This window comes from Passer montanus, unplaced genomic scaffold (genome assembly GCF_014805655.1).
Source record: "Passer montanus isolate IOZ18808 unplaced genomic scaffold, ASM1480565v1 scaffold10, whole genome shotgun sequence".
Lineage (NCBI taxonomy): Eukaryota > Metazoa > Chordata > Aves > Passeriformes > Passeridae > Passer > Passer montanus.
Window position 1 is genome coordinate 28,684,509 of NW_024356505.1, and position 15,276 is coordinate 28,699,784.

Genomic DNA, 15,276 nt, shown 5'->3' on the forward strand with positions numbered 1-15,276 from the left:
GTTTACTCACTGTCAGTATCTCCTCTGTGGCAAACCCAAAGTGCATGGGCAGGTCCATGAAAAACACTACTTGAGTTTACGTATTTGTACCTTTAGTACACAATTTTAAAAGGGGGTTCTATAAATTCCACTTTCCTCCCAATTTAGAACTCTTAAATCATCAAACACAAGTGGATTTCTTTTTGAAAACCTGAAGAGCTGATTTTCTGAAAAAGCAGCTTCTCTTGTACTGCTGCCAGCCCTGCTTAAACTATGAGGTATATATAATCTGGCAAGAAATTCTCCTTATAAGATGTTCAGCTCCAGTACTTTCAGTTACATGTGCAGTGCAGCTCCTCATTTAGGGCTTTAAAAATGGAAGAAGGTTAGACTGGACCTTGAGAGCTGGAAAATATTTTCGGTGTTGTGAGCCAAAAGTGTAAGTTACCCTAAATGAGACATATACAGATGTAATAGCATAGCTCAGTTTAAAATACTTCTAAAGGGAAAAATAAGGAGTTTGGGAGCCATATGGTGATCAGACTAAGAAAATGCTTAAAGGTATACCATACAAAAGCACTAAAAATAATACAAGCTCCTTCAGCAAGGCTTTTCCACCGTTTTTTTGCTGCTTCCCCCACCCTCCCACCCCATTTTTAATGCAGTATCACTCATGGGTAAGCATTGCTCAGGGCTTCACAGATGTGACCTTTATTAGTTCATCCGTTTATCTACTGGTTCTAGAATATAAACATTTTAAGTCTTTATTTTTTAAAGAAAGAAAAACTAGCCAGTAAAATAAATTACCAATAAGAGAATTTGAAACATCAGTAATAATGTTGCATATCTCTCTGTTAAACAAAAGCATGTGCGGATGATAAATGCAAATAACTATTCCAATAAGCCTTATTTTAATTCATTCTCTATTGAAAGTGCAAATACAAGTATCAGTTACCTACCTTACAGTGAGGAGTTATTTAAAAGTTAATGTACACTTATATGTAGACTATAGCTAACCCTACATCCAAATCCCACCAAAATCCCACCAAAAACCAGCTAGGTTCATCCACTATTGTGAACTGAGCTACAGGGACTAAGAATGTGAGGTAGATGAAAGCTGTTGCATTTGCATGGACAGAACACATAAACAACTCTTTTAAATCACCAAAATTCATTTCAACCAAGTTCAGCTATGGAAATCAGGTACATAGTTCAATTTAGGTGTCCAGGCTACCTCTGTAGCTCTGGAGACTGAATCATCCTTTCATTAAGCCAAGAATTTTAAACAGATGGCACAGGTCATCCTCTGGAGCTGCCTTGTCTATAGACATGGCATGGCATAAATCTTAAGTCTTCAAATGACCAGATCTATGTGAAATGAATTTTTGTGACAAAGAAGCAACCATCTCAATGTGAAGAAGCATCCTATGCAGAGTACTGGAGTATTACATTTGGAAGCTGGCAGTAATAGGAGTCCAGGTGCTGAACTCCTGGTAGTGTGGTTATTCATCTCAGATATCAGGATTGCTAACTAGGAACAGGGCTGTGGCTGAAAAAGTCTTGGAGAGGTAGGCATAAGTAAAAACTCTCCAAGCTCTCTGATAAAAAGTCCAGTCACAGACAGGTGAATTTTGGATTGTCTCTGAAAAGAGATGTTTCTACTTCTCTTCATGTAACGTTCAGAGATGTTCCAAATGTCTTTGTTAAAACAAAACATCCTAACACAGTTTCACCTCACTTGAGGGAAACATTGCTGGAACAGCATTTGCTAACAGAGCATTAAAAAAACCCCAAACCCAATACTGTGGGGAAGGATTAACAAAAACACCTCTCTCAAAAAACTGGGGGAAAGTTCAGCACTGACTTCTGAATTGATGAAATCTGGCAAACAGAAGGCCCTCCTACAAACCATGTGTTTCTCTCTCTTGAAATGATTACTCCTGGGAACTCAGGCTTCATCAATATATGATTAACCCCAGCTAAGAACTTTGGTGAGGTGCTTAACTCAGAGAAAAGCACGAACAGGAGCACAAGAGGAAACATGGTGCAGTTTTATATAGAAATGGTCACTAGGTATATTCCAAAGAAGTTAAGAGTGTCTAATTTCTTCACAGTGAGTACTGCTGAAAATCATCCAAAGGAAATGCAATTCAGAATGTCCAGGGTTTGCAACTGATGTAAAGGAAAACAACCTCTACTGCTTGGGTACAAATAGAATATGAGCCTGTGTCTGCAGTAGAAGAAAAGTTTAAAGAGCTCAGTATTTCTTGACTCATTTCAAGTCAAGAAATGAGACAATCTCTATCCCGGTAAAAATATTGTACAGTACCTCCAATCTCAAGCTCAGTTGCTTCTAAAAGTAGAATCCTGATATAATGTTGCAAATGGAAGTCAGACTTTGTGACTGGAGAATGAATCGATTTACAGAACATGCAGAGATTCTTTGACCTCTACTAAGAATATCCAAGACTTCAGAGCAAGCTCTGAAGGAAAAGCCATTAAAAATACATGGAAATAAATAGTAAATGAAATTATAATTAGTTTAGTAAGCACAGATCATGGTGTATATTCCTTTAGAAAAATAACAGAAGATCTAATATACATAGTATAAGCCTGTCTTCAGTTATTCTGCCATGCTGTATTTCAGTAAGACCTTATCTGAATTATTACCCATGTTTCTTCTCATCCCCACCTAAGGGAAAATAATCTAGAGTAGACAAAGACAAAAATAATAGGTTTGTTATGCATTGTGGTGATGGTGTCATAATAAGTCACTATAAATCTGACACAAAGAAATTAATGTTTGATGTGAACATGAATGATGTTAAAATGGATTGACAGTGCATTATGGAAGAGGAGGAGGACACTGCACTCTATTCTTTGAATTCTTCTTGGAGAACAAGTAACAGGACTCACCATAAGTTCTTCTCTAACAAAAATAAAACATCAAGATATGCTCAGGATCTAGAAAGATCACAAATACAGTTTTCCTACACAGATAAAGTAAAACCTTAGAAATACTGGAGATTCCACATATCCAGTTAGTCTGCTCCAGTGCTGGACTTCCCAACTAATGGACTACTGTTAATTCTTAGTCTAAACCTCCCAGGACTGCACCTTGTGACCACTGCCCTGTGTTTTAGCATCTTTCACTGCTGAGGACTTTGACTTTATTGTCTTTGTGAGTTCCCCACCCTCAAGTACTTGAACGCTTCAATTAGCTCCCACCCTTTGCCTCTTCCTAATAAAAGGTCTACAACAGATTCCATTGTGAGGCTGTTTTCACATTGGTAATTACACAAAACTGTCTTAAACTAGATAAATTAGTTTGCTCACGTTTTATATTTTCCATGGCTGCTGTCGTGTCTAGTGAAAGATCTAAAACCCCTTCTCTGTTACCTCTGTAACATAAGAGTTGTTAACACCAACAGTGGTGTTAACTTAAATCCACAAGTGTGGATTTAAGACAGTGTACAGGTTTTGGCTGGGACAGGGGTAATTTCCTTCATGGTAGCTCCTGTGGTGCTTTGTTTTAGATTTGTGATGAAAACAGTGTTGATAACACATTGATAATTTAGCTATTGCTGAGCAGTGCTTACACACTGTGAAGGCTTTTCTGCTCATCACCCCACAAGTGAGGAGGCTGGGGATGCACAAGGAGCTGGGAGAGGACACAGCTGGGACAGCCAACCCCACCTGAACAGAGGGACATCCTCCACCATGTGCTGTCATGCTCAGCAAGAAAACCGGGGGAAGAAAAAAGGAGTGGGGGGTGTGTGGAGTGATGGTTTTAGTCTTTCCAAGAAACAATTACAAGTGATGGAGCCCGGCTGTCCTGGGGATGGCTGAACACCTGCCTGCCTGGGGGAAGTGGTGAATTAATTCCTTATTTCACTTTACTTGCACATGCAGCTTTTGCTTTACCTCTTGAACTGTCTGTCTCAACCCACGAGTTTTCTCATGTTCATCCTTCCGATTCTCTCCCCCAGGCCACTGGGGAAAATGAATGAGTGGCTGTGTGGGGCTGAGCTGCTTAAACAGACACACAGGTATCTGGAAGAGCTCAGTGGCCCACCGGAACGAGGAGGCAAGAGTGGAATTTGAGGAACAATCCAAGGAGAGCCTTTGCCTTAAGCAAGTGGTTTCTTAAGGAGACCTTAAAATCTAGAAGGCCAATATACACTGTACATATTTCATAGAAGTTTTCAGAAAATATCTGAGTTATGTTTTACAAGTTACTATTATCCAATCCATTTTGAGACACTTACGGTATTGAACTCCTAAGTCTTAGTAACATATCATGTTTGTAATATGAAATTATGTAAGTTCAGGTTTCATTAAGTTTTTTCTGACAAATCAAAAAAAAAAGAAGTGTTATAACTAACACTAAAAATAGAACTACTCAATCAGACTTTATTTTATACTGTATGTTCAAATCCCCACATACCTTTCAGTAGGAATAATCTTCCTGATACTAAATCCTAAAGCAAGCTTGTTTTCTTTCTCAAATAATGTCTTTGATAAAAAAATACAAAAAGCTTAAAACTGTTATTCAAATATTTGAGGGGAAAAAATTCTGTATGATAAAACAAAGTAAGAACTTTCCATATGGTCAAACTTGTAATTATGCCCATGGGCACCTACAGTCAGTCAATAAGAAAACTAATTTCTTGTTTATTGATGCCAGAAATCCATCAAGAATTAGAGTGACAGTAAGAGATCTACTGTTCTATCAAAGTACTCCTGTATGTCTAACAGAAGCAGCACTCTCCCACTGTTGTATCAAGCACAGAATGATGGCCTTCTCAAAGTAAGTTTGCAGGTATTTCTCCAGCATTGCTGTCCATTAAAACAAATATTCAGTATAGCATAAAACAAACCTCTTACGGGTTTGCAGGATAAAAAGAACATAGTTAAATTTTATACAAGATGACTCCCACTCTACAGCAAATAAAAAGAACCAAATCAGTAAAGCATTTTAATATTCTTGTAATACAACCTAGGTTTAGTCCTTTCATTTTTCCAGATATCCCCATGAAGATATTAACTTTCTAGTATTCATAATGCAAAGTACAACAACAGACATTTTAAATTTGCCCAGATTTCAATTCAAGTATTTTAAAATATGTTTTCATGCTTTCTTTTCAGTGTATTGAAAGGTCATGTTTTTTTACATGAATGCTAACAGTTACAGTTCACAACACAGGTCAAGATTTCTTTGGGGATTCATTCTCTGTCTCACATTTTAAAGTAAGTTCATGATTTGAATTCAAGATAAAAGACAAATATATATTTGATCTAAATGCTCAGACTGGCCCACATATATAATGCTTAAACACCATTGATGATGATTATTCATTTCATATGCTTTACTAATAATGACTGTGAATGGAAGTTACAAGTGTATTACTTTATGTTATGAATAATCATGTGTAATGTCTGTCTATCCACGTTTCAAGTTAATATTCCCCCTTCACATTCATAATCTGAACACTTTCCACCCTGCACGCAAACACAAAACCCCAAACCAAAAGACAGGGTTACCTACCAATGGTTCCCGGTTTTTGACGAGCCTAATTATTTTAACTGAATCTTCTTCTTCATCAATATCATCAGGCATGGGGGGCAAGACAGGGTCATAGTTCTTCTGAGCAACAGTATCATGTACAGACAGCAAAGCCTGGAAACATTAATTGTCAGTATATTATTAATTGGCATCTAAAAAGTTTAGGGAAGGGAAAGTGGAGGATATTATTCATACCTCGAATCTACTACTGTGATAAAAGTAGATAAAATATAATTCTTTTATACAATTTTATTTCATTTCAAACTGATGAAACGAGTCTATAAAGAATATGTTTATATATATATAATGTACACAACTAGTAAATTGTGGGTGGAGAACTGTGTCTTCATATATACAAAAACATCATGTGCTTTGCATGCTAGCTTGAAATTGCCAGAACTATGAGCAGGAGAAAACCTTTGTTTCCAAAAGTAAGTAAATAATTATTCTTCCATATAAGTAAAAAGTTTATTTGATACAGCAGGCAGTCATATGAAACAATTAAACAAAATAAGCACTTTCCAAGACTTCTGTTCAAGCACAAGATGTATAACATAAAGCTGTTGCCCAACCATTTTCTTTACAGGAGCTCTGAAAGCTTACCTCGTTACTGGATTCCTTTCATGTGAGCCTCAAATTATCTTAGGAATTTTTAATTTATTATGGAATTCATAACTGACATTGAGGAACATACTACTGAAGCAATTTGGTTTAGGTAGGTGCTTATCAACCACGTGTTGTATATCTTTCTTGCTTCTTTTCCTTCTCTATTGCTTCTCCAGTTCATGCATAGCTTGAAAAATATATTTTTCAAAGAAAAGCCTAACAAAGATTGACAAAAGGTTCCATCTTAAAAATAAAATAATTTATGAATTTTCCTTTCAGGAAATAAAAATCTTGGCAAAGGAAATGAGGAAGCTCTTTCTCTTAAGGCTCAAAAAAAAATCTCAGTGATAAAATCTCAGTAATAACACAAAATTCACAGCTCTTTCTAGATACAGAACTCCTGAAGTTCTTTTATATTTCAAAAATTCTCCATTATTTGTAATACCCCATACTCCAGTGAAAAATGGTTAAGTAATGCATTAGCTTTTGTAGTGGAAACTGTACATTGTACCACAAATAACAGCAGCAGCCGTAAGTATAATCCTATCTACTGCTTTGTTGCTTCTGTTTTCAAGTAGTTTCCTCTCAATATGTGAGCATTTAACAGCCATTCTTATTAAAGGACAGAAAATGGTGACATTTCTCTGATGCCAGTTTCCTTGCTACTTAGTAATTGGTGGCCAGTATTTGACTGAGTACACAAATGACCAGAAACCCTTAACGTCCTCAAGGATAATATAACTGTTTTTAAAAAACATGACACTTCCATTACGCTGTCCCAGGGTTTTTCTTTTTCTGAATGGAAGAAACTTTTAACAACAAAAACCAATTTCCAGACAATGCTACAAGCTAGCATGTCAAAAGCTGAAGGCAAAGAGCATATGGTAATCTTCAAATTCCGAAGTGTAAATTTAAACTTAGGGTTTCAACAAAACAAACACACAGGAAGATCATGCCGGCTTCATGATAAATTACTATTGTTTTACTAATCTTTGTGCACATTGTACAATTTCATAAAAACACTTCAACACACTAATTATTTCTTGTTTTCTTCCCAATACACAGTTATGAATTTATACTACTTACCATCAGAAATTACCATCTCCCTCAAATGAACGATGAGTTTTACTTTAGATCTGAGCTAAAAACCTCAGGCTAGCAATTATGGATCCTCCTGGAAATGTTTATTGTGATGCATTACATATGTAAAAGCCATGCAATCACATGCAGTCCTCTAAGATGTATGTGAAATATCAAAGTTACACTAAAACAAAAGTAGTGTTTGCTTTTACTTCAGGCTACTTAAAGTTAAGACTTCTTAAACTAGTCTTCTGCAATTACATTTTCCACATAAAGCTAGGGCACATTCATGGACTGGTTCAATTTAATGAGGTTCTATACTGCAGTTTAAAAACAATCAGGCATATAGAGAAAACAGATGAAAATAACACGAAGTACCATTTCCAGAGTAAAAGGCAGACACTTAAAACATGTTCAAAAGAACCTGCCCTTGGCAACAAAACTTGCAAAACCAATTCTGTCCACTTCTACACTGAATTATGCCACCAGTGTCAATAAGACACTTCCCTGGTCTGACTGCCATATCTGGATCCTGGACACTGCATACAGAACAACGATGCATCCCAAGTACTACAAACCAATACCAATCAATGCCTGGTATTTATGATGCTTTTCTTCACTTCAACTACACAACTAGAACTTATCACCCATTCCATTCTTCCACCAAAAAACATATTAAACTACAATGTATTATGGTTAGCCATGTAACATCTTTTCCTCAAACTGCAGCACTGCTTTATCTCAGTGCAAAGATACATATTTCAGATAAGAGCAGGAATGCCAGAAACAGTGTCTTTTCTCAGTCAAGCTTTCAGAAGAGCTTCTGTCATCACAAACTTGTTTATGATGTACAGTAACATGCTAAGATTTCTTTCCTTCTTGTTTTCTATTCCTGCTTTTTTTAACACACTACTCCCTGTCCACTGTAGCTGTTCTGAAATAGTCATCAGCACAGATTTTGGGCAATAACTAATTTGCAAAGAAAACTTTAAAAGCCGTTTTGGTTTCACTTAATGTGTCCAACTTTAAGTGATCAGTCTCAGTCTGTCCTTGAGAGCACTTCTGTATTATTTGAACACAAGAATAAACTGCTGTATGCACAGATCTTCAGCAGAATCTTTGTACCATTCAATTAATATAGTATAAAAAACGATGTATCACACTAGATGTGTATAGAGAAGGTTGGGACTTTACTTAAAAATAAAAAAATTGCAAGTGCCAAGAAATAAAACTTGGATCATAAGATGAACAAGATCTACCCAGAATAATTGTGCAGAAAATACAGAATGTAAAGACAGCATGTTCTCTTTTTATAGATAAGTGAAGACCTGATTAATTTCCATGATACTAATTTTTTAACTCTCACAGGAAACTGCAAGAAGTGCATACAAATTTGGTTTTTTAATGCTTTGGTTTTGTTTTCAAATACACAACTCTTCAGAACTGTGTGCATAGGATCCGAGATTTGGGTCATGTATATTTAAGCACCTCTGGAGAAAAAGATTTTATTTCAGCTCTAAGTTCTATGCTCATGATTCACTAATGTAAACATGGTCCATATTTAGAACTTGAAAGGAGGTATGATTCAAACTCCTGTGCTACCTAAATATAAATATTGATGTTCAGCTAAATTCTTAGACATGATCTAGCTGGAAATGAATACTTTCATCGGACCTCTGAAATGTCTAATAACTAGTGCTATATTTTTCATATTAAAACTATCACTGATCATTTCACAGTTTATAAATTGAAATTTTACACTATCAACTTACATGAAGAAAACTCGACACTGGAAACGTTGTAAGTTCTTTTTCTTAAACAGTTCTGAAACTTTAAATGTTTATTTAAATTGAGAATGTTATTAATGAAAACAGTTCTACACTTCGAAAAATGTGTATCACTTAACTAGACTAATTACATTTTTGCTCTTGTAAAACAATGACAAATTTCATATTATTTTTTGCTTCTCGTTATATTTTGAGATCTGTAAGAGCAAAAATACAGCAGTAGCCCCTGATTCATGAACACAGCTCCTTATGTTTTTTAATTCTCATTATTAAAAAAAATATCTCCATCTAAGCTTTATTTTTCACAGACGCTTTCTGTTCAGTAGTCTAGAAAAGTCTTTTGGAAAACGGTAAGTTAAAGAAGTGAAACAGAATGGGTGAAGCAACACTTTCTTAAGAGTACTTGGAAAAAATAATTATTAGAAATTTAAACAGTGAGTAGTGATCAACAGAAACTTTGTAGTAACTCAAACCAACCTTTAGGAGAGAAAACAGCTGAGACACTGCAGCAGAGCGGCACTGCCAGCCCAGCAGGGCTGACCCCCCCTGAGCAGCACATTGCTGCCCTGGCAGCAGAGTCAGCAAAATGGAACAAAATGGCCCGTGACTGTGCTGTCCCAGTGCACAGCCTGGATCATTAGCACCAGCCACCTCCTCTGGCAGTTCAGCTTGAACTCCATCAGGTGAGACACAGACGTTTTCCCACCTCTTTGCTTTGCCATGGTGCCAGTAACAGCCACTGAGGCTGGCACGGGAAAGCTTCACTTGAGGAGAAAAGTAACTTTATCAGCAACCACAGCAATGTGCCCCTGAACTCACCTGGCAGAGCTCATCCTCCAGAGAGCTCTAGCCATATTATGCTTTCCTTTGAGATAAGGTTACAAAAGAAACAAAAAAGGATGAAAATGTTGGTGGAGAAAATTATTCAAGATTGGCAAGATTAATTAATGACTAACTTGCATAAAATTAGAATAATGTGAGTAATGTCATCTAGCAATAGATACCAAAGAAGAAAAGCTGAAAAGAGCTGGGAGAAGACTGAATCACTGAAGGAAAGGCCATTGAGAGCATCAGTACTGAAGAAGTGCAGAAGTCATAAAAAGCAAACATGTGCAAGAATTTACAAAAGAGTAGAATAAACCGGCAGAAAGCTGAGCACTCTGGTGGTGGCATACAGACTCTAGCCACTGTGTGGTAAAGCAGCCATCTGAAATCAACAGCACATGATCATCTCTTCACGACCAACTCTGCCTGCTAAGGGACTATGTGCAACTCTAATCCTGATGCAAGATAAAGGTTAACAAAGAACAAAAATGCAGGTGAGGACAGGCATCTCAATCAGCAGATAAGAGAAATCACATTAGCTGAACACTCCATCTCAGCTAAAGCATGAAGTATAATCCAGAAGCAGAAGCAAGCAGTAAAACTACAGGCAGGAAAAACTCAGTTGTGCTGCTGAAGTACCCAGAGAATGGCAAAAGTAAGAGCAAAAATATTTTTTACAAGCTAAAATAATCACATATCAAAGAGAAAAGTAGTATTATTATTTCCGATGCTGCACTAATCTAATCACTTTCCAAGAGAAATCTGTAATTTTCTGTTCTGCACAAAATTCCCAAGTTAAATATATAGAGTACATAATGTTAAAGAAATCAGTTAACTTCCAGTTAAATCAATTTGCTTTTGCCACTGAGGATCACTCACACTATTCAATCAACATAAGCAAAAACCTTTGACAGGGACAGGAAGAAAAATTAAAAAAGGTCCTTTAACTTAAGCATAATTTTACATTCATAATCAGGAAACCAACGGGTGTACTAAGTAAGAGATAAAAAATCTGGGCTAATTTACTTCCTTCCGTCCTGCAAATGATATATTTTCCTATATCTCCTTTATAAAATATGCAGAAATTATACATTGTATGAGAAGACAGCAGATATGTACAAAACAGAAAATAACATTCCATGCTTGCAAGTGTACTTGCATGCTTGCATCTGTACTTAAACTAAAGTTGCCCTCTACTTTAAGCTTGTCCAGCTGGCAATTAAATCCCTTTCTCTTCCAATCTTTGAGGCAGCTGGGTCACAGCAGTGGTTCAAAATAATAACACATACAGAGTTTATGTGTGGTTTTGAGTTCTTAATATCTACCATAGACTAATGATCTTAGCACAGCAACATCTCAGTTGGATCGATATTCAGTATTTATTACTTTTTCCTCTTTACTACGGTAGACTTTATTCATGACTATGTGAACTGCCTCTCACAAAAGGGTAATTTCCTTGCCTGAAAATGCTATTTCTTGATTTCAGATTCACCAGTCTGAACTGATGGGTTTACCTGCAGCTGGCAGCCAGACGGCAACAGCCAACAGAAAAATGAACTTTCTGCATCTTCAGACCCCCGCTTCCTCTGGCTCAGTGTTCACAGCCCCTGGAGATGCTTCCCAAATCAAACTGTTCTCAGTGTTCACAGAAACACGCACTCCATCCATCCGTGTCATCTGGTAAAGGTGTTAATACCCTTCCAGATGACAGCCCTATGTTTTCCCTCAGTTGTGGATAACAGCGAAAAAAGCTCTGATTTTAAATCAATAGTAAAGAATTTGAACAGTCTGTTTTACATTCACAACATGATTCATGTAGCTAAAGTGTCCTTGAAGATCTAAGCCCTGTTTAAGTAACTTCCAAGAGTACAAATAGATGGTTGTCAGAGTGGAAAATGCCGAGACAGCAGCACTGTTACAATAATCGATTAATCAATTTCATTTTAGAAAAAGTGGCAGCTTCCCAAGAATATTGTCTACAGTGGTAGCATGTACCTTTTCTTGGTTTAAAACCATCCAAAAGCACCCCAAAGAAATCATATGAAAACATAAAGAAAGTAAATGCTGAGGATGCAGTTGTCTTTTCTAAAAAGTGTCTCTAGGAATGACTCAGCCTTTATTTGACATTGGCATCATGCCTAAAGTCCTCAAAAGAAAAAAATCTATTGATCCAAAAGGTTAAAAGAATCTGAATAAACCTCCAGAATAATTCCTCCAGAAAATAACGACATGTATTGATCTATGACAAGGAGGTCTTAAATTCAGCTATAAAGTATTCGTACTACATGAGATCCTAAATAAAAATGAAGTAGAAAAGAGGAGACTGTTGAATGGAGAGTCCAAACACAATATGGTCCAACAAACGCAAAAGAAAAACACCACTGAAGGAAAAAGCAGCGTAAAAAGATGACATCTAAAAAAAGAGACGACTTGCTTTATAATGTGTAGTTTCTCCATTTCACTAGTTATTTTCAGTAGATGAATGGAATTACTACTTGAAAGGGATGTGATTTTATCTGTCGTGACTTATTCCTCCTCCTAAATTACTGGCTTTAGCAACGTTGCCAATTTTTATGTTCTGTATTTGAACGCTGTAGTTACATGCATGCAATTCTACATTCTTAGGTGGGTGAGTGTTGGTTCCCTCATGTTGGAAAGTTTGTATATATAACCAAAGAATTTCTTTGATTTACTTTTCAGATTTCATATTTTCTGCTGCCAACCTGCCTGACTTCACTTTTGTTTATGTTATCTATCACTTTGTTTATTATAGGCTGGCTGCTAGTGAGCATTCTCATATCCATACGTCTAAGATCGACAGACAAGCTCTGCGCTGGACATGAGCCAAGTTATCACCAGATGGACCTGAGAGCATTTCCAGAGCAACGTGATGGTTGTTACTTAAGTATACTCATGCAGTATATTAATTCACCTCCCTTCTATCATTTTGTCTCAATGCTTCTAATATGTTGTATGTTGTTACATGTCAGTTGCTACAACAATAAGAGCGTGCCACAACTGGTTTCTGATTTTTTCTGCCTGACAGATGTGAAAAATCAAGGCTTTTCTTGCTGTTTCTAAAAGAAATATTTCACCATTATGTATTTTTTTCTTCTTATTCCATGCAAGCAACATTCCAAAAATAAAGACAGCAACATATTTTCCCAGCTCTCCTTATGCAGAAGAATTTTCTTTATAGTTTTTTTTAATTATGGGTGCAAGCAGAAATGGAAATCAGAATTCAAGGTCTAAAGCTGAAAAGAGTTACAAATAAAATATATTTGTCCTCCAGCTGGTTGCCAAAATACGTGATGGATAGCTTCCCAAAGTGGCAAATAATTCAAAGACACAAAACACTGGGCAGAAGGATTTCAGTCATTTGCCAAGAAAAATCTCCCAGCACTGTCCCCTCTACTGCAGCTTCACGGCTGGTGTGCTCAAAACATCTATGGGATATCTATCCATCAAGCAATGACATCAAACCATCAATGCTGTGGTCCTTGCCAATTGTTGCAGTCATCTGCATCTATTACTCAGAGGGAAAAATAAATATTTGTATTTCACTGCTGATACTTCACAGCATACCATCAAAAATCAAGCACATTCTTGTAGGTTTACAAATTAATGGCATCTGATTTTGCAAGTAAGGATTACATAGGTAACTTTTTAGTTGACATATGAAGTTCATTGTACTCCAGCTCACCATACTAATGAATCCGAAGTGTTTGTACAGTAAAATCTCTTCATATATGAGCACAATTCCTACAGTTTGCCTTATCAATACACCTCGCAGACCATTGATGAGCAAATAGTTAAAGATCATGGGAAATTATGCTTCCTAAACTAGTTTAGAATAGATACTGTAGATACTGTAGCTTGTGTTACCATTTGTAACCATAAGTCTTTCACGAAGAGGAGAACAGACTTCTGCCAAAGTAGAAAACCTTGGTACATCTGGAAATACATGTCTCTAAGGTGACAGGGCCAAAATGTCCCCCAAGTGCCTAGGACACAGTAGCAGCCCAAATGTAGCTCAGATCTTAACAGACTTGAAATTTGTATTGGAGTTCTTCAGATACAAAACCTGAACGGTTGTAGGCAAATCCCAACAATTTCCAGTGGAAAATGTTGACTTTGCAGAAAACACATAGCTCAGTGAAAAAGCCCTGACGGAAAATCTTCAGCAGGTCTAATTACAAAGGAAATGTTGGAAAGAAGACAAAGCTTAGATTAACTTCATTTTTTTTAATTACATGCTACATGACATGCTTCATGAACTATTCAAAGCAAAAATGGATTTTGTTTTATATTATTATAGCTCAATATTTTCTCTCAGTGCTTTGTATGTTAAAGTTCTTGTAGAAAAAAGCCCACAGTCTCCTGGACATTAATTTACATTGCTGACTTTCACCAGTGACTGAACAGCAACTTTAGAAGGCTCTGCTGATAAAGGCTTAAGATGTTTGCTTTTTTAACAGAACAAGCCACACTTTGATCTGAACAGTCTGTTAGGGCCACTATGCAAGCCTAGTAAGCCTCAGATGGCAGGGATGATTGTATCAGCAGTTGTTTATGAAATAAAGGGTAGAATTTACAAACTTCCCAGTAAATACAATAAAACCAGAACAGGACAGAACAACGTTAAAGGTATGCTTCATGTTCAAAGAAGCACTACTCCTTTCTTTAAAGAAACCTTATCAAATACAGGAATTTGATTTGAAAATTAAATCTTCATTTGAAAATGAAGAACAAATTGCCCTGGCTTCAATAGCTGCAGTTTTAGTTCTGTTTAATGCATGATTCTGTTCTGAAGGAAAGCCAAAGAGGTGAGATTAGATTAAAATATTTACAAATGTAAATTATTTTGTGAAACTGAAAGTCAAGTGTACCACAAATGAATTGCAAATAAAACAGCAAGCTTAAATCCTACTTGCAATTTGCTGTTGTATGCGTCTTTGCCATTTGAAAGCAATTAAACCCCCCACCCCCCAACTTAAAAAAAAGAATCTGTATTTTGTATGAACTAAATGCAATGTTCCCTGCCATACAAGCACAGTTTTCCCTTCACTCTGCAAGTAATCTTAAAGCTAACTTCCAAAATTCTGTTCATTCTGTGGTAATAAAAGAGAAGACAAGAAAAATAGTGTATGTCCACCTCTTGTTTCCTCTGTGGCTATAGGTACAGTGCCCCAAAGTGACACAAATACTTTAGATTCTTGTGCACCATGAGGCACTGAACTCATTCACAGTCCTGCCGGGTGCCCTTGTTTAGGTACCTGGTTTATGTTTCAGACTAGCAGCTGGCAAACATTCCAGCACACATAAACAGAATTTAAACTCCACTGAAACAGGCAGAACCACCATTGGAGTGGCTTTGTTTCCTCCAGGTCATAAAGGTACAAACATTCTTCGGAGTAGTTTTAGCACAGTGGC

General features: G+C 36.6%; 1 protein-coding gene across 2 annotated transcripts in view; it reads right to left on the reverse strand.

Moving 5' to 3' along the window:
* Positions 1–15,276, reverse strand: part of MPP7 (membrane palmitoylated protein 7) — a 147,373-nt gene that overhangs the window by 40,450 nt on the left and 91,647 nt on the right. For both annotated transcript variants that reach the window (XM_039709830.1, XM_039709823.1), the window contains exon 7: positions 5,528–5,659. In XM_039709830.1, coding sequence (XP_039565764.1) covers positions 5,528–5,659 — 132 coding nt within the window. The remainder of the gene's footprint in view (positions 1–5,527; positions 5,660–15,276) is intronic.